Genomic DNA, 24,269 nt, shown 5'->3' on the forward strand with positions numbered 1-24,269 from the left:
TGCGTTTAGTTTTTATGCTCCACATATCTGGAACAAACTCCCAAAAAAACTGCAGGTCCGCTGCAACTCTCAGTTCTTTTAAATCAAGGCTGAAGACTTTTCTGTTTGAGGCTGCCTTTCTTTATTTCTACCACTGCACTGTAACTTTTAACTTGTATTCCCGCAAAGTCGTAAAGCCGTAAAGGAATAATCTGCCAATAATCATTTTAATAGTAATCCTATAGATTTACTAAGGTTAGGATGAGAGGCATACAGCATCTCATATTTAAGAATGTTTGAGTCAACAGAGAATGTTTCAGCTTGACCTTTAATTAAATATGCCTGCGTGTCTTCATATCAACTTATTCTATCCCATTGAAACATTAACCTGCACCTTTAAGGTCGTAAGAATCTATCACCATGGATTTTATAAGGGGGATATTTTTTCTATGTAAGTAAGAAATCATAAATCCTCTACTTTAAATGGTGCATAATGACAAACTACTTGCATCTCTTCAATGGTTCATCATTTTTTAATAATTCCTCATAGCGTACCACTACAGTATTTCTCAGCTGTATTTCTTATTTTGCATCCATTTTCAGACCTGTCTGTTGTGTCCCTTCTAGGTTTGTCCTCATGCTACTTCATGACTTCAGGATTTGTGTATTTTTCCCTGTTTTGAATGTTTGTTGCTTCATGAAAAAGCTTTTCCCCACCTTGGTTTACATCAGAAATTAGTGTGCCAAAGATTTTTAAATCTGTTTTGAAATCGTAATAAATAGTTAACAGTTAATATACACTTATACATTACTTACGGAGAATGGGAACGCCTGTATTTGTGTCTTAATTTATTTTCGCTGTGATTAAAAAATGTATTTTATTGACATTGTCTTTTTATAACGTAACAATGGGGGGGAAAAAGCATTCCTAGAATGAGTACAGAATGCACATGGGATATTTCTACTGCCAGGGGTCTTTAATTAACTTGTGAGATAAACCAGTAGAGTTTTGGAAATCTGGCCTCTCGTGCCTCTAGTGCTGTACAGAACTTTGAGGGGGGTGTGGTGGAGGACTTTAGCACAACATACAGTGTCTTTCTCTGATTTATCTTTTTATTTATCTGTCGTCTTGTCTGTTGGCATCAGGAAGGAAAGTTAACTCCCATTTCACATAACATCTGGGGGACTGTTGCATTTAAAAAAAAAAAAAAAAAAAAAAAAAATGGTTGTCATATCTACAGGTGTTCACACACAAAAGTGATTTGCCAAGATTCCAGGTGTGCAGCAGACATGTCAGAGGGAGGGGTCACAGGTTTTCTGACAGGATATAAGGACTCTCACATTATCAGATCATCACACTGGAAGCTCCAGTTGGAAGTCAAGAAGACTCTCACACAACTCATCTGATCTACACAACTTCTCCAGGTGAGGACAACCTGGGCGCACAGAAACAGAGGGTTAAAAACAGATATATATTTAGACTTTTACTGAACTGTGTAAGGTTAGCAATGTCAGACTAGACTTGACAAAGAAATACTGTATTTGTAATCACCATAGACCGTCAGTCTGTCTGTCTCTTAACGTTGTCATCCTGTGTGTGTAAAGGAGAAGAGTTGACTCCCAGTGTTTGAAACTCTTAACACTCGTACTACTTTAGAGTGTACACTAAGTACTGAAGGCTGTATTCACTTTCTCAACAGGTTGGAGAAATGGCCTCAGATAACATAACCGTTGCTGCCCTGGGTCAACCTTTCACCCTGGGAATGCTCTATGATGCTCGGAGAGATCGACTGATCCCAGGTAAGTGTTGATTACATTATTATTAAAAATATTTCTAAATATATTTGACTGTCACAGTTCTACTTAAAGGAACTCTGAAATCATTTCATTAAGTGGTAACACTATTTTAACCTCACCTCTTTAATATTCATATGCACTATTAAAATAATTAGCAAATGCTTTGTAATTCTACAATGTACAATAGTTGTGACCATTTATTAGGTAAATATTTTAGGGATGCAGGATAAAATGTTGGTGTATTATCCTGCGATGAAAATGTAATTGTAATTACTGTTGCAGAATTTTAGCCCAAAATGATATCTGTGGAGCCGTTTTTACAATATCCTGGACTAGGGTTGCCCCATTTTCTCATACTGCACTGTAACTGTTATTATTGTATTTTATACATCTCTTATTCTATATTTGCTGTTTTTTTTTATTTTAAACTGTTTTTAACTGCTCTTTAATGTTTAGTATAAAGCACATTCAGTTGCCTTGGTGCTGAAATGTTCTGTACAAGTAACGCTGCCTTGCCTATGAAACCCGACTCTGGTCCAAATTAATTTTTAGTGAGATTGGCAGAGAAGAAAACATAGTTGACACGGCCCCTTAACTCAAAATATGTGGCAGTTTCATGGAATCGCCGAAAATTCTGTGACAGGCTCACAGATACGATGCCTATGTAAGTCAATGACAGGCATCATCCGTGGTCTACGCACAGATTCCCTGATCACAGCACGTTTCTTTCTGCCAGTCGGGCTGCAGCAGAGAAGCTGTATAGCTTTGCTATTATTGGTATTTTTAGCCCAGTAACCGCTGTTTTAATCAACATTTATTCACCAGATCTTATCATGGTTTATTTGTATTTCTTTTAATGTTATTATTTCGGTCTGTTTCGGCCAGGGAAGCTGGATTGCTTTGTTGTTTATTGATATTTTTACCTATTTTAACTATAACGCTACATCTATCAACATTTATTAAGCTGTTATCATAGTTTACATTTCTTTATTTTAATAATATTATTTCGGTCTTATTACCGGTGAAATATTACAGTATGCTGTAAGACAGAACACGATATGATCCAAGCTGGGTGCATGCAAAGCCGATATCCCACAATGCAATGCAGGCATTCATTTCAGAGAATCAGACAGCGATCAGCGGATCTTTAACGCCAGTATCACTTCAGTGTACATATATTTAGTCAGCGGTTTTGTTGACAGCAACAACACATTGCTCTGTTTTGCTCTAGTAAGTTATACACCGTAATAATGTTTAAAACAATCAGCTGAAGACTCCGGAAGTGACGTAGTATACCACTCGGCGGATAGGAACTATAAAAATACATAATATTTGTAATATGGATGTTTTTGTCTAACGTTGTATTTGAGGATTTAAACAATGAAGATAACAATGGAATGAAGCCCACTCACGGTAGACAGCAGAAACACAGGAGTCCAACATGTCCCCCCACCCACCCCGGAAGAACTACAAGTACCTAGCTTTGTAACAACTTCTGTGGCGCGGCTTATGGGAGTTGTAGTTTTAAAGTATATTGGTATATTTCTCATAATTAGAAGTTGGCAGTGTAGAATTTTGAATACACTGGGGTTTTTTTGGGGATGGGGAACACACTGGTGTCATCAGATTTTAAAAATCTAATCGTTGAATAGGTGAAAATAGCTCTTTACCATATTTGACAGTGCTTACAGTGGGTAAACTTTGGTGACCATATCTACATGAGAGCTGAGGTCCAGAGCTTTCTATAACAGCTGGTCCTATGTGTGTAGCTCCTTCTGTTGCTAAATGACAAGCCTTCAAAGATGGACTGGGTTCAAGGTTCAGAGGTCAATATTTCAAAGCAGGAGCAATGTATCCTCTTCAGACTGACATATGTTACTGTCCAGGTTGAGAAGTTTCCAACAATGTCTTTGTTATAGTCCTACGACAACGTTTTAATTTTTACATATCATGGAGACCATGTTACAGCTGATACTTTATTGTCTCCAGAGGGATATCTGCCTTGAGTTCAAATGCTTCACACATAACACTTGACATATTGTTACATACATACACTCATACAGCTGACATTTACTTACAATAAAAAACATAAACAAAGTGATATGCAGCCAGACTGAAGCACATCATCCGCCACAATCTATTGCTCATCTTTCACAAACAGTGACAAGACCTACACACAACCCTATATACATTATATCATGAAGCTATTCCACAACCAGCCTTAAGCAACATTATTTAAAGTTTTAATTGAGTTAGGTCCAAATTAGGCCTATAGTTTAGAAATATTTAGTTTGCATTGGGGTGCCAGCAGAGGATAAGAGCTACTTGGCAGGGAGAATAAAGGTCAGACCATATTCTCTGTGCTTGCCTGGAGAGACTGGTTTCTATTCCTCTCCAAAACCTTCATGACAGTCACCTGACAACCAAACTTTAAATGAGATGTTTTTAGATATTGTCATGCTTTCTGACATATGAATATGCTCTGTAATGCAGCCTTGTATAACAAAAACCCTCTGATTCACCGTGAGTGTCTGCTCTAAATGATAACACACACTTTGAACACGGGCCTTCCAGCCAGGTGTTGTCCACATGAACACCAAGGAGCCTATAGGAGCAGAGCCGATAGATTGGTTCATCATTTATGACCTCTGATCAGGGGCGCAACTACCCAGTGTCAGAGGGTTATGCAGCAACAATTTTGGCGCCACCCCCCACAAAAAAGAAATAAAGAAGTGTGCCGGACATCATCATGTATGGGCTTTAAATAATAAAGGTTTATTTTAAAGTATATCAGCCACTGTAGGCCTACCATAATTAATTAATGCTATGGTATATATGTACATATACAGTCATGTGAAAACATTAGGACACCCATGCTAAAGTTGACTAAAAAGAGAAATAAAAAAATCATCTTTTGGAAATTGATCTTAATGCCTTAATTTAAAAAAAAGAGGAAAAATCCAATCTTTAAGGACACCAATTTTGTTTGTAAATGAATAATGTATCGTAAATAAATAAATGTTCTTCCTCAAAATACAGGGGGAATAAGTAAGTATACCCCTATGTTAAATTCCCATAGAGGAAGGCAGAGTTTGATTTTGAAAGGCCAGTTATTTCATGGATCCAGGATACTATGCATCCTGATAAAGTTCCCTTGGCCTTTGGAATTAAAATAGCCCCACATCATCACATACCCTTCACCGAAGGTATCAGAAATGATTTAGGAATGCACAAAAGCAGCTTGATATAAAAAATTATTTTTAAATCTTTTTTAATTTTTATTACCATTGCTTTGGCGCCCCCATGGTGCTGCGCCCCTATGCGCCGCATATAGCACATACCCACTTTTTGTGCCACTGCCTCCGATACCCTCTGACCCATGTCACAACCAACTCCTCAGTTTGTGAAAAAAATGCCAAAATACATTTTTTATATGTACACATACCCAAACAAAGCTATATACATCTCTGTGGACAAAAACCTCAGCAACAATCTGCTTAACCTTTTAATTTCCTGAAAATGATTCCTAAAACTTGTCCCTTCTTAATTTTGAAGGCTAGGATGGTTACAACTGTAACCACGGTGATTGATAGGAGGATCATCTTCTGAATATAATAATTAATATGTATATAATATGTACCATAAATTGATATTTCAAAAAAGTCAGTTATTTGCTCATTATGTGTTTCTCTGTTCGGTGCACCATCCAATATTACCAGTTTCATATTATGGAATCTGTTCTGTATGTCTGAATGATAAATGGTGCTAATAAAAAATGTAACTAAAGAAAAAGTCATTCATTTAAAACAACTAATAATGCAGTGTGATGTTAAATCAAAGTCCCACACATACATATGCTCATGTTTTCTTTCCCTTTAGTCTTTGCTATTAACATTCATCAACTACAAAATTAGAAAATTGCGTTTTTAAATAACGATGCATGGAAAATAAGATAAAAAAAATGCTTCTCTTTGTAAGTTATTTTTTTGTTTTTCACAACAAAACAACTCAAAACAAATGCAAATAAGTCAAACATAAGCATAAAACACTGTTTTTATTATTGGTATATTTATTATGCAAATTCTCACGTAGGCTACAACTACAGCGTGCAGCAAACTTACACAGACACGGAGCGGTAATAACTACGTCACTTCCGGAGTCTTCAGCTGATTTTTTTAAACGTTATAACGGTGCATAACTTACTGGAACTAAACAGAGCAACATGCTGTTGTTGTCGACAAAACCACTGGTTACATATATGTACATTGAAGTGGTACTGGCGTTAAAGATCCGCTGATCGCTGTCTGATTTTCTGATATGAATGCCCACATTGCATTGTGGGAAATCGGCTTTGCGTGCGCCCAGCTCGGATCATGTCGTGTTCTGTCTTAATAGCAAAGCTATACAGCTTCTCTGCTGCAGCCCGACTGGCAGAAAGAAACGTGCTGGGATCAGGGAATCTGTGCGTAGGCATCACATCCGTGGGCCTGCCACGGAATTGTCGACGATTCTGTGAAACTGCCACAGATTTTGAGTTAAGGGTCAGTGTTCATTTCACAGAATTCTGTGACATCAGATTGGAGACGATACGCTTACCGTAAACGTCAGCACGTCAACCAACATACAGAGGGGAGTATTGTTCTCTGTTCAGTCGCAGAGTGTAATTGCACACGCTGTCCTCTGATAGGTCTCGGCCATCATCAAAATAATTTTGCTACTTTATCAGATGACTGATGTTTTTCAATTTCTATAGGTTTGACATTGTGGGATGAGAAAACTCTACAAGGCAAGATAACTGAAAGCTCTCAGTGCACCAGTAACTCTCTTATTTCTACATCTGACTCCACTGAATCTAAGTGCTCTCTGCTGGATGTTGAAGCTTCTCTGAAGGCCAGTGTCCTGGGTGGACTGATTGAATTTGGAGGATCTGCCAAGTATCTGAATGATAAGAAGAAATTCCACAATCAGAGCAGAGTGACGTGTCAGTACAAAACTACCACCAACTTCAAGCAGTTAATGATTGAACAACTAACCATGGACCCCCAACAGATGGATGTCATTAAGAAGAGCTCAGTAACACATGTAGTCACAGGCATCCTTTATGGGGCAAATGCTTTCTTTGTGTTTGACAGTGAGAAGGTAGAGGCCAGCAGTGTTCAGGACATCCAGGTCAGCATGCACGCTGCGATAAATGTATTATTTGTTAAAGCTGAGGCGAATGCTAAGTTACAGCTGACTGATGAACAAAAAACCCTGACTAAGAAATTATCCTGCAAATTCTACGGAGACTTCATTCTTGATAGAAACCCTGCAACATTTGAAGATGCAGTGAAGGCCTACGAACAACTCCCACATCTACTGGGAGAAAAAGGAGAGAAGGCTGTTCCAGTGAAGGTCTGGCTTATGCCGCTGAAGAATTTCCACTCCGAAGGTGCTGAGCTGACGGGAGAGATCAACGACAGTCTAGCGAGTAAGGCGCAGTATAGCCTAGACGATTTAAAGGAAAAAGAAATAAGATGCAACGATTCTATTGAAGACAAAGTGGTGGGGCAGTTTCCACAGATTCGAGAGGAGTTGAGCTCTTTCCAAAAATTGTGTGGTAGTTATGCATCTAAACTCCAGCAGGCCTTGGCGAAGAAACTTCCCTCCATCCGTGAAGGTAAAGAAGATGAGAGCTCTCTGAACAAACTCTTTGAAGACAGAGACAAGTCACCATTCAGTCAGGAAAAACTAACCAAGTGGCTGGATCGTAAAGAGAGAGAAATCAACGTCATCAGATCCTGTGTAGATATCATGGAGGGAACAAAGATCGTCCAAAATCAGTCAGAGCTGGACAGACAGGTTCTTGATCCAGGTGTAGAAGATGTTCTGTGCTTTGTTTTCACTTCAGTTGAAAGGGGTGATACTGACCTTGATGTGATGGCCGACTACTTGGGTGTTCAAAAATTAGGAAGTACCAATGAAGATACATGGTACTACTCAGATGAAGTTTTCACCAAAATGAGAGAAAAAGCCAAAGCTTTCCATCACTTTGCCAAAGCACAGAAGAACAACAGTCGATTCCGTTTCCTCATAGCAGCCATTGCTAACAAGAAATACACAGGAGCAACCATCTACCATTACAAGAACGGCAATCTGGTCACTGAAGATTTTTCAAAGCCTGTCCTCCCTCCTGTGGACACCATCACAGACAGAAGACAACTGATCTGGTGTAAGTCTGTTTCCATGCTTTTTTGATTTAAAAAACATGCTGTACTAATAACTCTCCTCCAGAAACCTGTTTGACCATCAGAATAACTGAGAACACATTTTGTTTTGGTCTCTCCATCAGATGCCTGTGATCTCAACCTGGACCCAAACACTGCAAACTACAACCTCATTCTCTCTCAAGGAAACAAGAAGGTAACACATGGAGCAAAGCAGTCATATCCTCATCACCCAGAGAGGTTTACACAAATACACCAGGTGTTGTGCAAAGAGAGCTTATCTGGGCAACATTACTGGGAGGTAAAGTGGAGTCAGAATTCCGCTAAAAAATGTTGTGTTAGTATTGCTGTTGCATACAGGGAAATTGAAAGAAAATCAGCCAATATAGAGAGCAAGTTTGGACAAAATGCCATATCATGGGCTTTCAAAAACTATCAATCAAGAGAAACCGGTCACTTACTTTTAGCAGTGAAAAATAGTCAGAATGTTCTGAAGACTCCTTTTCCCTCTGATGGCTGTAGCAGAGTTGGGGTGTATCTGGACTGGCCTGCTGGCACTCTGTCCTTCTACAGAGTCTCCTCTAACACACTGAGGCACCTCTACACCTTTAAAACCACATTCACTGAGCCTGTTTACCCAGGATTCGTGGTCTTTTATGAAAAAAACGATGCGTACCTGTGTCCACTAGAATAGGAGTAATGACAAATACTTCTTAGATTCTTGGTCTGTAAGTAGCAATACAATGTATTCCATCCAAGAGGGTGTGTAATGTTATCAGTTCATGTTGTTTTGATGCACAGCCTTTATTGTAAAACTGGCTTGTACTTCACAAATTTATAATTAGTTCAAACTTTCATTGCTTACTTCTTGATACTTAAAGATACAGAGCATATATGGATACTCAATTGCTCTGTCAACACTAGTATGTTGAAATATAACTCATAGTTAACTCATTGTTTAATTAAAGATTTTGTTCCTCTTCTTCTTTTATTAGATTGTTCTCAGAATAGAAGTCCTTTTTCTGTTAAGGACACGTCTGTACCTCAACCTCGACTTTGGGTTCAGTCATTGACTACTGTATTGAGGAGAGAGTTGATGTTAGATGTTAAGTACTTTGCTGATGTTTATAGAGTTGAAGAAATGTATTTTCCTGTTAATCAGTTGATGTTGATTTGATGCACAGCCTTCTTCTTAAACTGGTTAGTGCTTCACAATCAGTTTAAACTTTGATTGTTTGGTACATCACAGATAATTCTTTTTATTTGATCTTTTTATTCTACTTCCTGATACTTAAAGATAAAGAGCTCATATTGATACACAATTGCTTTTGTCAACACTTGTATGTTGAAATATAACTCCTAGCTGATGTAAAAGAAAAAATATGAACTTGTTTTGTTGATAATATCATGTTGGTGATGGGATATAAATTACCTAAAGTGCATATTGTTTAATTTAGCATTTTGTTCATTTTCTTCTTCATGTAATATTTCTTTTAAATACTTTTCTTTTCAGAATACAAGAGGAATCATTTAGTTTTTCTGATAAGTCTGTACCTTAGCATTGACTTTGGGTTTAATTAATGACTACTGTTTCAAAGGAGAGTCACTGTTAACAATTTTTATGATGGATGTTAAGCACGTTATTGTTGATTATAGAGTAGAATAAATGTATTTTTCTGTTAATCAGTTGATATTGATTCGATGCACAGCCTTCTTCTTAAACTAGTCTGTGCTCCACAAGGGTTAGGGTTAGCAATGTAAACTTTCATTGCTACATCCAGATAATTCTTTTTATTGTAACTTTGTATTCTACTTACTGATACATAAAGAAACAGCTAATATTGATACACAATTGCTTTTTCAACCCAATGAAAAAAAAAGTCATATAAAAGAAATGGGGGAGTCACTGTTAACACCATTTTGTTGCAAACCCTGCTGATGTTTACAGAGCTGAAGAAATGTCAGATTCCTGTGACACTGCAACACCTGTTGGATATGTTTACTCTCTTCTTGAGCAGAATATTCAATAAAGTGGAGACCTGACTTCACCACTGTCTGCTACTTTATTTCTTTTAGATTAAAAAGTTGACTGTACCAAAGATTATAACCTTTATTGTTCATCACACACTCACATGTTTTAATGCAAAGAACCTTACAATGATTGAACATAAATCATCAGATGACTTTATATAACATTCTCTCTTCACAGTATCATAAGAACACAGATTAAAGTAATATTTGATAAGATCCCACATTGACTTTAACATGATGGCTGCTGTCATCAATTGCTAAATTCATTCAACAGTTTGGGAAACCATCTTCTGTTAAGTTTGTATTCTACTCTGTAAGTGGAATCTTGTTAGCCTAACGTCCTAATGCTAGCACTGACTCTCATTACATGTTACTTTTTGTTCATATTATGTCAACACCTGCATACTGTATTATATCATTACTACGGAATATGAGCTGCAGCTAACAAGAAACATTTGTGGACCGTTATGAGCTGCTTGTACAATCGACCCATGTGGTTGTTTCCTAGGTGAGGACAGACTGACTTTTCTCCGCCTTTCCTTTTTTCGGTAACACTTTATGGTAAAGGTCCATGAATTATCATAAAGGCATTGATTAATTCATGTAGCCTAGTACTTCATGTAGAAGAATGAATAGTATCTCATGCATGAGTTGATGTAAGAACAATACATTAACTAATGAAACAACTGAAGTATTTCAATTGTCACGTTTGTGAGTGTTCCGTATATGTTCTGTTTCCTGTTTTATTGTTTATTTGTCTGTTTTGCCCCTGGTCTTGTCCAGTTTTACTTCCTGTCTGGTTTTTTTCCCGACTGTATGATTGTCTGCCCCACCCTGATGTCTTTCACCTGTTTGTATGACCTGTCTCTTGTTGCTTGTTACCTCTTGTATTTAGTCTCTGTGTTTCCCTTGTCTGTTGTCGGATTCTTGTGTTATGTTAGTTGTGGTGTTCCCTATCGTTTGTTTCCTTGTCTTGTGGATAATTCTCCTAGCAGTGTTTCCTGTCTGGAATAAACCTCTTTTTGAACTGCATTTGGGTCCAAGCCTCATCTCCACCCTGACATCAGTCATGATTTCTGAGTTATTAATGATCATGTCTTCTTCAAAGGTAAGTCTGCAGTGATAGAAAAATGGGTATAGTTCGCAATAAAGAGGCATTGTGCTTATGATGCCATAGAGGGCAGTTTCTAAGTTTTAAGGTGGATCTGTTTTACAAGGCTGTCCTACAGAGCATCCTGTCCTCTGGTCTGATTTACGTGTTTGGAAACATGGTGAGTAGGGTCATTGGGTGTGACCTAAAGCCTGTACTAGGAAGCAAGATTTGGCGTTAACGAGGTAAGTTCAGGTTCAACCCAGGTTTTTGTGTATCACGACGGTGGATCACTTGTTACCGGGTTACATCACCATGGTAACTTATGCTGAACACCTAACCTGGTGGGAGCAGGTTATGTTGGAGATTAGAGATCAACCGGCGTAAAAGCACCGCCTACTGACCAATCAATACTCGGTTGATAACGGCGTCACCGTTCTTAGAAGATCAGGTGGAGCTCGGTGCGCGGAGAGAGAGAGGCTCATAAAAGTTAAAACATTTAGAGAACGACAACCCCGTTAACATTCCCTGATGGGTACTTTTATGAAAGATATACAGTAGATTTTCAGCGGAGTGAATTACATATAGGCTATTTGTTGGCTTCTTGAGCCGTGTGTTGCCAATGCCACACATCGGTTTGAATTATGTTTTTATATTTTTTATTTGCTCCCATGATCGCTTACCACTGCCAGGGTTGCAACTGAAACAATAGGCTAAAGCAACGGCAGTTTATGGAAAGCACAAGTGTAATTATGGTCAAATCTTGTGCCTGACTGATGGGGAAGTGATATTGATAAGTGTTGTGATTTACACATAACAATGTCTGCTTTTTTTGCCAGCTTTCCTTCCTGTGTAAGGAAGCAGTGACTGTATTGTAATATGCCTGTAAAACTGTGTCTGTGTTCTTCATATTTATGTAGAATTATAGTTTGCTTTTCTTATGTAAAATATGCGGCCTTGGTAGATGTTTGTGATTGGTCGTGCTGTGCAAACAGCCTCTTTTATGTGAACGCGCGCGCCGCTGGATTGGGAAACCCTGGGTTGATTGAACTAGTTGTTAACCACCGTCGTGACACAGATTATGCGGGACCGCAGTTGTTAGGTTAGGTGAAGCTGGGTAACTGAAATAAATCCAGGGCATGTTGATCTTGATTAGTAGTACAGGCCTCTGAACAATCCCAGAAATGGAACGTCGTGGATATGGACTACCAGTTATGTAACCTGATTGGTGTGGGGGCGTGTACAGACTGTGGTTAATAGGCAGACATTTTAACATGTTATATTCCTGGTCATGCTGGAGTTGAGGAAAATAAAATAGTTGATTGTATAGCAAAATCAAGCATTAGAAAGATAGAGACAGATATAACACATCAGTCGGAAGAAAAATCAAACAGGGTATTGGGAAAATGAGACCAAAAGGAGACTCTTTTATTATTTGCTAGCACAGGTTTAAAAGCAGGTATTGTTATGAATCCAGAAGATATTCTGTTCAAATCTGTAGGCTGAGGATTGGGCACTGTGGGATGAATCAGTCCTTATATATTATAGGAAAACATCTTAATAGGCTTTGGAAGTGAAGAAGTTCAGAATGGGTTAAGTATATTTTACTACAATGTAACAAATCTAATATAGGGGGGGCACTTTTTATTTCACTATATATATCTCTTTACATAAATATGTTCTACTACTATGGGCTAACAGTTCAATCAGACATACATTTCAATGCCCTCTGCCTCTGTAAATGGACAGTATTACATGGCTATGCTGCCACCTGCTGGTAGGGGCAGTAATTACAATTTGACCTACTTTCACGGCGCCTTAAAGTCTAGACTCAATCAGATATCTGTGATCTGCGTAACGACAGTACAGTGGAACGTTTTCCTTCAACAGAGCAACAGTAATAACCTAATATACCATCATTACTGAGATTAAACTACATTCTCCATTATATTTGCACTGAATAAATTCAATAAACAGATGCGTAATATTAGCTCACACATAAAATAGCACCTTTGTGAATTAGCCTACTGTTGCTAACTCATAACATCGTCGTAACATCGTCCCGTACCTACAGGACATCATACTTACTTATTGATGCACAGCAGTGTCCATAAACTTAGTCCAATGAGGGGAGAAAGGAAAGTGTGAAAGTGTTCAGCGTTAACGCCTTTTCTCTCTCAACTACCGCATGCTTAGTTGCGTTAATAGCCCATGGTTACTACTGACAGGGAGAGCGAGAGACTGTATCACTAACAGCCAATCCAGTCTGTTCAAAGCGATGGTCTTTTTCACAAATAGGTTGCACGTAAGAGGAAAAAAAGTATCTTCCACTTAAGGGGCCCTATCTTGACTTGCACCCTGTGCAAAGCCCGACGCAAGTGTCAATTTTCCGTCCAGTTCCTGCGACTAGGATTAGTGTGTGCTTGACAGGGTGGGGGGCGTGACATCACGATGGTGGCTCTTCATCGTGACGTTGGCCATCAGCACAACCCTAATAGGGTTATATATGAACATTTGTTAAATGCCTAGTAGGCCTTTTTAAAGGTCCCATGGCATGAAAATTTCACTTTATGAGGTTTTTTAACATTAATATGAGTCCCCCCAGCCTGCCTATGGTCCCCCAGTGGCTAGAAATGGTGATAGGTGTAAACCGAGCCCTGGGTATCCTGCTCTGTCTTTGAGAAAATGAAAGCTCAGATGGACCAATCAGGAATCTTCCCTTTATGACGTCATAAGGGGAAAGGTTACCTCCCCTTTCTCTGCTTTGCCCGCCCAGAGAATTTGGCCCACCCATGAGAGAGAGAGACATCATGGCTTTCAAACGAGCAAAGTGGCAGTTGGTCAAGACCACACCCCCACCCTCCACCTTGCCCCCCCCCTCTCCGCCTCAACAGCTACAGACACAGAAATGGCACATCCTAAGGAAAGCTCATTGTGGGACTGGCTCTAGTGGCTGTAATTCTGGACCAAGACTGAATTTCGGGAAAGAGACTTCAGATACAGTATTAGGGGACCACTAAGGTCTATATAAAAGAGACTTCAGATACAGTATTAGGGGACCACTAAGGTCTATATAAAGAGACTTCAGATACAGTATTAGGGGACCACTAAGGTCTATATAAAAGAGACTTCAGATACAGTATTAGGGGACCACTAAGGTCTATATAAAAGAGACTTCAGATACAGTATTAGGGGACCACTAAGGCCTATATAAGCATCCAAAGAGCACCATATCATGGGACCTTTAAATACAGTGCTGACTTTGTTTGCCAATTATTTACAGTTGAGTGGGAGAGAGGTGATATTTAGGCGCTCAGGGTTTCAGTGTCTACTCTGTCAAGTCTCTATCGCCGCTCACATGTCCATTGGAAGTGTTTCAGAAGCAGTGTCAGAGTGGCAACCATATCTGCTGTTTTAAGTTGTCCTCCTTTTTTTCTGCTTTCAAGTGTTCACCACATTTAAGACACGTTTACTGATGTGGTGGCCATACTTTGTCTCTGTCTCGCCCTCTGTCCCTGTTTTTCATAATTCAACTGGAAATTTTAACTACAGTCGTGCTAGCTGCTCTGTGAGGCTGTGCTTTTATACTGTACTAAATTCTCAAGAATTGAACAGCAACTGCATGGTTTGAAGGGAATGATGTGTTTGTTGATTTGCTCCTCATCCTCACTGGTGTGGCGTTGCAACTTGCAACACATTCTCATGAATGGCTTATATCATACGAAAATATATGCACAACAATTTGTATGATATCCTACAAATTTACGGCGACTGCCAGCCAGACATGTAACGACCTGTCACATGACAGTTAAGATTAGCGGTCAGGTAAAGGTGACTGTCCTGCAGTGGCGGGAGTTAAGTTTAGCCACCAGAATGCCTAGTAGTAGAGTAGTAAGTAAAGATTTATAAAAGATTGTGGTTTGGGTTAAAACAGCGGCCCCCCTGAAGTAGTACTGCCAGGACACAAACACCCGTTTCCTGGGTAAGAGTCTTTGGTTTTCCCCCTAACTTAAATAAGCATGCCTCATTTAAAAAGTTCAGAACCAAAAATAGATACAGCCCCTGGTTCACCACAGAGTTGACCGCCCTAAACAAACATCCTGTGGTGAACAGCGTTAGCCTCAAGCAAACCCTGTGACATGCAACTCTTTAAAGAGGCGAGGAACTGGTACACCCAGGCAGTTCAGGTAGCTAAGGCTCGCTACTTCAAACAGAAATTTGTTTCTTGCAGTACCAACTCAAAAAAGTTCTGGGGCACTGTTAAAACAACAAAATCACCTCCTCCCAGCTGCCCACGACCCTGAAATCAGGTAATATCATCACTACCGATAAGTCTGTGATATTAGATAATTTCAATAAGCATTTTGCTGAAGCCGGTCACCCTAATTCCATTATCTCGGTCATGCCCCACTGCATTTTTCCTACTCTTCTTTATATTAGTTGATATACTCTTCCGTATATTGTATAATTCTGTTATACTTGCACTGTATATTGACTCTTTACTACATTCAGCATTCGTCTTTTCATGTTGACAGTGTTATTTCTGAACTACATCACTAACTAGACCACAACCTCCACTAACTGTATATTGGCTCTTCACTATATTTTAGCTTCTTACAGACTGTCTATGTATGCATATTGCATTATCACCATATCACTTTTGCATGTCCTTCAGCTACTTACTTACACCACACGTTTGTGCCAGCTTTGTAATGCCTACTTAATCTGCACTTTATGTAGCATATTGTTTTCTGTACTCCTGTATTGTATTGAATGTGAAACTGTATGTTGTCTGGTACGCTTACGATTTTCTTAGCCAGGTCGCCGTTGCAAATGACAACCTGTTCTGAACGGCCTACCTGGTTAAATAAAGGTTAAAAAAAAAAAAAAAAAAAAACTTCTCCGGGACACCAACTCAGTTTGAAAGCTGGGGCGTAGCACAAAATTCTGAGCCCTGTAGAAAGGCATTCTCTATGGGCCCCTACGTGCATCCAACAGCTACAGTCATGTGAAAAAATTAGTAAACCCATGCTGAAGTTGACTAAAAAGAGGAATAAAAAAAATCATCTTTTGGAAATTGATCTTCATGCCTTAATTAAAAAAATGAGGAAATATCCAACCTTTAAGGACACCAATTTTGTTTGTGAATGAATAATGTATCGTAAATAAATAAATGTTCTTCCTTAAAATACAGGGGGCATAATTCAGTACACCCATATGTTAAATTCCCATAGAGGCAGGCAGATTTTTATTTTTAAAGGCCAGTTATACTATGCATCCTGATAAAGTTCCCTTGGCCTTTGGAATTAAAGTAGGCCCACATCATCACATACCCTTCACCATACCTAGAGATTGGCATGGTTTTATTTCAGTTAGCCTAATAGCTGGTTTGATTTGCATTGAGAGATGATTTTATGGAAAGTACCCCATGCCAATCTCTAGGTATGGTGAAGGGTATGTGATGATGTGGGGCTATTTTAATTTATCATAGGGGTGTACTGACTCATGCCCTCTGTATTTTAAGGAAGAACATTTATTTATTTATGATACATTATTCATTCACAAAGAAAATTGGTGTCCTTAAAAGGTTGGAGTTTTCCTCATTTTTTTAATTAAGGCATTAAGATCAATTTGCAAAAGATGATTTTGTTATTCCTCTTTTTAGTCAACCTTTGCATGGGTTTCCTAATTTTTTTCACATGACTGTATTCATTCTAGCATTGTTTTGAGCCCTCCTCACATGAGGGCCCTGGTACTCAGTCCCAGTTCCATACCCAGTCCGACACCCCTGTTGAAAGCCCTGTGTTTAATGAACAACCCATCTTTACACACCTGTGGTTTTGAGGAGCTGCAGCATTTATTTGTGCTCAAACTGCTGACTTTAGCTACTGTACATTCACTGGATTTCTTCCTTAAAGTTATAGTGTGTAGTTTCTGTCTCAACAAAATATATAACATAGGTTTAGTCGTGTAGACATTTGAATGCAGAAATATTACATATTGTACCTTTTTTAAAGGTTGCAGCCTGATCAGGAAGATATTTAAATTCATGCAGTGTCCTATGTTGAAAAGTACATTTCAATTGTTTTTCTGTACAGTTGATCATGTGAGCTGGTACCAATGCACATTTCCACAAACTGTAAAACTATCTGTGAAGATGCTTTGCCACATATTGTTATTGTCAGCCTGATTGACTCGCTGTAATCACTGCTATTATGCTCTTCCAGTTTCCTCTCTGAGATCCTTAACATTTGATCTAGTGGAATTGTACTTTTGAAAACGCTGATCAACACCAGCACAAACAAGCCTGTGTCCTCATGTCTCACCATTCATCAAATGAACAATTCAGCAAATGAATGGAACAGTTCCTTCATCAGTTTGATCAGTCCCTGCGCGGTGAAAATACTTTTTTACAAAAGTGTTTTTACTGATAAAACCTTTTTAAAACTTAATGGGTATACATCCTTCCATGGCTTGACGTGTGTGTGTGTGTGTGTGTGTGTGTGTGTGTGTGTGTGTGTGTGTGTTTTGTACGATATGTGTCGTCTTACTTTGTGTGTACTTTTCCTTTTTTGAGAGGAGCTGCTTGGGAACCCAACATTAGTTTCAGTGTAAATTGATAATAAAGTTTTATCATATTTATAGTTTTATTTCCCAGTAAGAATGTCTCACTTTCCATGGAAAGACACTGTTTACCCATTGAAACAGTAACTACTGCACCCTCAGGCTCATAAGAAGCTAACACCATGGATTTCTCTGGAACTCTGAACTCTTGAAGTGTGTTTTGGTTTTGTTTTTCTCTGACACACAGCAATGTATGGTCACATTATGTGGTTGTGGTGGCTTATGGCCCGGAGGTAAAATGGTTGCCCCACAACCACAAGGTTGGCAGATCAATCCCAGGTTATCTGGCCACATGTCAAAGTGTTCCTGAGCAAGACCCTGAACCCAAGTTCCTCCCCAGATGCTGTCTGTATAGCTGTCCACTGCTTCTTATACTTAGAATGGGTTAAATGCAGTGATAGAATGTCACTACATTGTACTGTGTGTATGTGACGATTAAGAATAAAGTTTGATCCTTTAATTATGTTTTGCATTACATTTATTTAGCTGATACATTTATACAAAGCTACTTACAATGAGTGCATTCAACCATGTGGATACAACCCAAGATTGCAAAAATAATGCAGGTACATCGACTTCATTAAATATGCTGGACTGTTCTACATTAAGAAACAATAAGAGATAAGTTTGATAAGGCCCCTGTCTTGTTAAAAGGGTCATTTTGTAACACAATGACAAATTACTTATTTTAAGGTTGGGGAGCTTGTTGTAACCACGGAGTTATGGTCATTTGAATGGATCATGTTGCTGTTGTAAAAATAATACATTAAAAATGAACAAAATCAAATATATATGTTTGCATACACTTGGGTTTGTGCATATATAATGTACATCATCCCCTAGGGGGGTCCATGGGCATGCTCCCCTGTTTGTCTATTTTAACATTTAAATGCATCAATATGGTGCACTTTGAAAATAAATTCAGAGGTTAGACTTGATTATTCATATCTATGGATGGAAATATTTGTGCTGTAGCCTGAACTATTTTGCACTTCAGAATTATAACCATGCACACACAGGTGGAATAGTTTTTTCTTCATATTTTTGCATTAATGTCACTAGGAAGCATACCAGTAGAAATATATATTCATATTTGTAAGTGGGATATATATATACGTAAGTGGGATTGTCTGGAATCTGGCAATATAATAACCATTATGGTGGGATACACTGGCTAAGCAATTTACAAAAATGTCTGTGCTGACATAAATAGTTTACATGAGAAGACATTATAATTTTGGCCCAAAGTTGGAGACCATGTAGAAATTTGTTGCAATTTCAAAACCAGATTACTCGGGAACCGCTTGTTGTACCGATGCATGTGTTGAGTGAAAGGTTTGGGAGATATTTCACAGAGAGTAACGGGTGTGCAGAGATTTATGCAGAATGAAAATGTGATAACATTTCATGTAAGTTGAATTTTCTCGCAAACCATTTGTCACAGCAACTGGCGCTAATATCATTGGAAAGCTTAGATTCTGGTTGAGGTGGTTGTGCCAGACTCAGGCCTTGGGCTGAGTCTCTGTCTGTCAGAGGGAGAGCAGGAGTGCGGTTGTGAAGAAGATGGTAATTTCATGGCGCAGATTAACACTTTTGCATGCACTATATCCATGTCACATTCTCATTAGGGGCTGAACCCCCCCTAAAGGTCTGATCCTAGAATTTCCCCTGCTGCTACTTCATACTTGTACTCCACTACACCTCAGAGGGAAATGTTGTAATGTTTACTGCACTACATTTATCTGACAGCTTTTGCTTTATTGCTTCACGTTGGGCTTGTTTCTGCAACAGCTCATTGAGTATTGGATACAATTAAAACTATTGAGGAAATATTTTCCTTTGACATTGGTCCAGTATTAAACAAGATCACTGCAGTCGGCAACGGTGAAACAAGCTACAATAGGACAATTGTCCAGCTTGTATTTACATTCATAAAAGTGCTCATTTTGCCACTTACAGGCTAAGATTAATATTCTAAGTGTCTAACAACATTATGGAAAGGATTTCTAAGGCGGTCGACATTTCTGTTAAAGAGTAAGATCCTTTTTAAAATTTTAAAAGTCTGCGAAATTGCGTTCGCTAAACCCACCAGACTCCATGTAAATAAACAGTAATTTTAGCATCGTAAAAGGGGCATTCTAGAACATCTCTCAGCTCTGAGCAGCGCTTGCTCTGGCTGTCTTGAGCCTGCGCGTGTAGGGTGCACGACTCTATGTTTTGTTTTCTTTCTTTCATTCCAATTCCGGGTCTGTCAGTCACAGTGAAAACTGGGGACATTTCCGGGGACAGCACTACAGCACTTACCTTTCAAAAATAACATAATCATGATTTTGGGGAATTTTTTTTGCCAAAAACATTTAATATATGTCATATAAACGAAGAGTCGTGTCTCCAAATTTACTCCACACAATAAATACTCCCCCTAATTATGCATATGCTTATTTTTTACTTTTTATTTAAGTAAGTGCTGTATTACAACCAGCATGGGGCATTCTATGTGTGGAGTACATTTGGAAACATGACTCTGTAATTATGACATATTTACCAAAATTATAAAAATGCTTTTTTTTTTTTTAACGTAAGTGCTGTAGTACAACCAGCAGAAGACAAGTTATAATTGAGGTTAGTTTGGAGACACTACCTTATTTAATCATTAAATTAATAAATATTTTTGCGCTTACTCCCATAGCGATGAAATGCCTGGAGAATATGGTGCTAAAACAGCCTCATAATTATTTGCAACCTGTAAAACACAATGCACAAATTAATGCAAAGTGATTTGTATCGGTAAATTTGTGTTGTATCTGTGCCTGTAATTTGTGACATGTCAAACACAATTCACAGATCAATGCAGAGCGATTTGTATCCGCAAATGCATATTTGTGTCTGTGTGTCTAATTTGTACCTCGTATTTCATCATTTGTAAATGAACTTAGTATTTTTCAATGTAAATATATTTGTATATCGCGTTCTTGAGCGGTTGCAGTTACATTCGGTCTCGACATACTATTTGCACACTCCTACTGACCGACACTAGACTCACGCACTGGTCACCGTTACATTCGTTAGCCTGGTGGGCGGTCTCCTCGTGACAGTCTAACTACCATCTAGCAACATTCACTTCTAACATTTAACTTAACAGAACTACCAAGATAACATTACGTGTATTTGTAGGTGATATAATACTTTCCCCTTGGTAATGTAGCCTATGAATTTCCATGAACACAATTCTAAAATGCACGAGACATAAAGGCTTCTGCTATCGGTTGATAACTCAAACTTGCCGAGAACCTAGACACCCGTTTGATTACATACACTTATGCATTAGGCACGGTTACGGTCTCGTTCAGTAGCCTGATGTGCGGTCTCCTGGTGACAGCCTACCTACCATGTAACAAACATTTAACTTAACATAACTACTAAGATAACATGACGTGCATTTGTATGTGATATCCATCGATAATGTAGTCTATGAATTTGTATGTACACAATCATCTAAGATGCACGAGAAATAAAGGCTTCTGGGATCGGTTGATAACTCAAACTTGCCGAGAATCTAGACACCTGTTTGAAAATAGACTCATGCAGTACCCTCGGTTACGGTCCTTACGGTCTCGTTCAGTAGCCTGGTGCACGGTCTCCTAGTGACAGCCTACCTACCATGTAGCAACATTCACTTCTCTAACATTCAACTTAACATAACTACCAAGATAACATGACGTGTATTTATATGTGACGTACTTCCCCATCGATAATGTGTGAATTGCCATGAACACAATCATCTAAGATGCACCAGAAACCAGGCTTGGTTAATAACTCAACCTTGCCGAGAACCCAGACACCGCTTGATTACATGACTCGAGCGGGCCGGCCGGTTGCACGGTTACATTCGGTCTCGTTCAGTAGCCTAGTGCGCGGTCTAGGTAGCTCATTTCCTGATTGATTCTACCACCACCACTCCAGTGGAGGCGCTAATGAGCTAGATTACTACACACACAGTAGCAGAAGAATACCAGCTTCACACATAGGCTTCACACAACGCACGAATGAAGTAAAAGAAAAAACCAGGAGTGAGTCGGTTCATTGACATATGGCACTTGAGTCTCCCGGTTCAGTGACGCGAGTTGGGTTAATTAACTGGCTCTTCAGTCAGTTCGTCAACACTACTACATGAAGACTATGAAGAAGCCTTGTCAAATGTTTCAGAGACTGTTGGCAGAATCTACTTGACATTCCTGTGGGTAAGTTGATATTATTGATATTATTATAAATAAATTACATTTATATTTTCAGCATCATTGTTGCAGTGCATTTGCCATTTGCTTTGTGTTGTTATGGCGGCAGTGACAGTTTGCTACTTTTTGCAGCATGCTAACGTTTACGTTCTTGTACAGCTTGAACAGCAATGCTAACTTAGCTTGTTAGAGTCAGCCCTGTAACATGGGCTTTGCCAAGTCTTTGTATGGAATTGGCAAATTGTCTGAAATGTTATTTAGCGCTGCTTAAACCATCGTCGATCTCGGCCGGTATTACTGTCTTTAGTGGGCCCACTTATACAGCTAGTGAATATGTTTGGTATCATATGAAACTAGACGATCTAAGGAATCCATTGATGATGTTGCAAGTTAAACTATAAAGAATTTGAATTTAACATTTGCTCGAAATATTGTAACCATGTTTATTAGTACAGTAATTGCCACCCACCGTGTTAAATACATGCTTTTCCCTTATTCAAGACTAAATATATGTGCAGTTGTACACTGTCATAAAAAAATGATAGTTTAATCTAACACTGAATCTGCCATGTTTTACAGATCTGACTCACCACTGATGAGGTGTAACCTACTTGGACCCACCAAACTCTCTTCACAGTATGAGAAACCATCAGGAGAAAGTTATTGCTCGACAGGTGTCCTACTTCTCAACTGCTCAGTACCTAGAGTATCAACAGCCAAGGGCGGACTGGGACAAAAATTCGGCCCCGGCAAATTCCATCCCTTACCGGCCCAATTTCAGACGGGGACATTATTCGCTTTTTAATAGCAAAAACCAGGCTCATGTGAGATTATGGCACTAGCAGCATGAGGTGCACTTAAAGGCTTTCATAATGAAATAATACACACACTGGAGCAATTCCTAAAACTTTCAAATAAACTACCATGGCACCGTCTTAGAATATAATGGAAATGCTTGCATATTTAAAACATATTATGACTAGGGCTGGGCAAAGATTAAAAGTTTTAATCGCGATTAATCGCATGATTTCCCTGATTAATCACAATTAATCGCATTGTTATACGCAAAATCCAATAATGAATTCAAAAGTAGTGTATAGCGCAATTTCATTTTAAATGTTCTGCCATATGAACTAAAGTGCCATAACATTTGTTCTGCAAACACTTAACGTCAGCATTTTGTTCATACAATAGCAGTTAAATAAAATATTTAGTGTAAATCTCAACTTAAACAATGTAATCAAAGCAAATACAAAATTAAAGCTTATTGCCACTGCCAGGGCATTCATGTTATCCTGTTTGTTATATTAAAAAAAGAAACCCACAAATTCCTGAGCCACAATCATAACATTAAAGCAGGCAATCTCTGAGGTAACAGCGCAAACATTTTTGTTCTTTTATCAGAGAGTAGCATAACCAGTCAGTTGTTCAGTACCAAATGTCCCTGTTAGAGTGAGGTGAAGCACAAAAAAAGTTCACTGCTGGGATTTACTGTGGTTACTCAGTGATGTCCAGTAGTCCCCAGTGAGCGCAACAGCGGGTGCACGTTCTAAAGTTGTCGCTTTTGCAGTCCTCTCCTTATCTATACAACTTGTGTATTCTTCTTGTGATTGTTGTATTCTTCTTGTGCGTCTTGAGGGAATCTCATACCTGTCATCATTTGTTGCGATTCTCAGAATGTTTCTAAGACCGACGTCCTCCACATCACTAATTGGCCTGTAGCTATCCACTTCGCTATGGTATTTGTTAGCTTCTCTTTCCTTTGTTTATCTATACTTCTCCCACACGCTGCATCTAACGTAGTCTGCCGAAGCCTCGCACCACTGTTTGTTTCGTTGAATGATTTGCTGGTATCAACTGTGTGTATTGCATTTAGGTGATATTTCAGACTGGAAGTACTCCGGTGATAAGAAAATTCAACTTTGCAGTGGTTACAAATAACTTTGGTTCTGTCGACTGCGCCGTCTGGAAGAACTTTAAAATGAAAATGTCCATTTATCCGCCAATTGTTTTCTTTTCCGGTTCCTGTAAGTGCATCAGCAGCAGGGCAGCAGTCAGCAACAATTTTTTACAAAATAAAAGCCTGTGAGCAACAGACTTTTACAGTAATAAAAGAAATAATAAAAACTGCGTTAATGCGTGATAAAATAATTGTCAGTGTTAATTAATTAATGAGTTAACGCAATAATAACGCGTTAACTTGCCCAGCCCTAATTATGACATGCTTTTATTTTGAAAAGTAGAAGCAAGACGGCATCAGACGGTTGGCTCCAGGCTGCAGCTGTACAGTCTTGCATATTTTTGTCA

General features: G+C 38.8%; 1 protein-coding gene across 4 annotated transcripts in view; it reads left to right on the plus strand.

Annotated features, from left to right (window-relative positions):
* Window positions 1–1,314: 1,314 nt before the first annotated feature.
* The window catches only part of LOC116061067 (neoverrucotoxin subunit alpha-like), a 55,814-nt gene continuing 32,859 nt past the window's right edge, over window positions 1,315–24,269 (plus strand). The window contains exons 1-4 of one of the 4 annotated variants that reach the window (XM_031314946.1): window positions 1,315–1,404; window positions 1,680–1,779; window positions 6,530–7,987; window positions 8,108–8,745. In XM_031314946.1, coding sequence (XP_031170806.1) covers window positions 1,689–1,779; window positions 6,530–7,987; window positions 8,108–8,676 — 2,118 coding nt within the window. In that variant the 5' untranslated portion in view covers window positions 1,315–1,404; window positions 1,680–1,688 and the 3' untranslated portion in view covers window positions 8,677–8,745. Of the gene's footprint in view, window positions 1,405–1,679; window positions 1,780–6,529; window positions 7,988–8,107; window positions 8,746–24,269 lie in introns of those variants that run through there. The other 3 variants (XM_031314948.2, XM_035997423.1, XM_031314947.2) reach the window with 3 other exon arrangements.

This window comes from Sander lucioperca, chromosome 22, assembly GCF_008315115.2.
Source record: "Sander lucioperca isolate FBNREF2018 chromosome 22, SLUC_FBN_1.2, whole genome shotgun sequence".
In the NCBI taxonomy this organism is placed as follows: Eukaryota; Metazoa; Chordata; class Actinopteri; order Perciformes; family Percidae; genus Sander; species Sander lucioperca.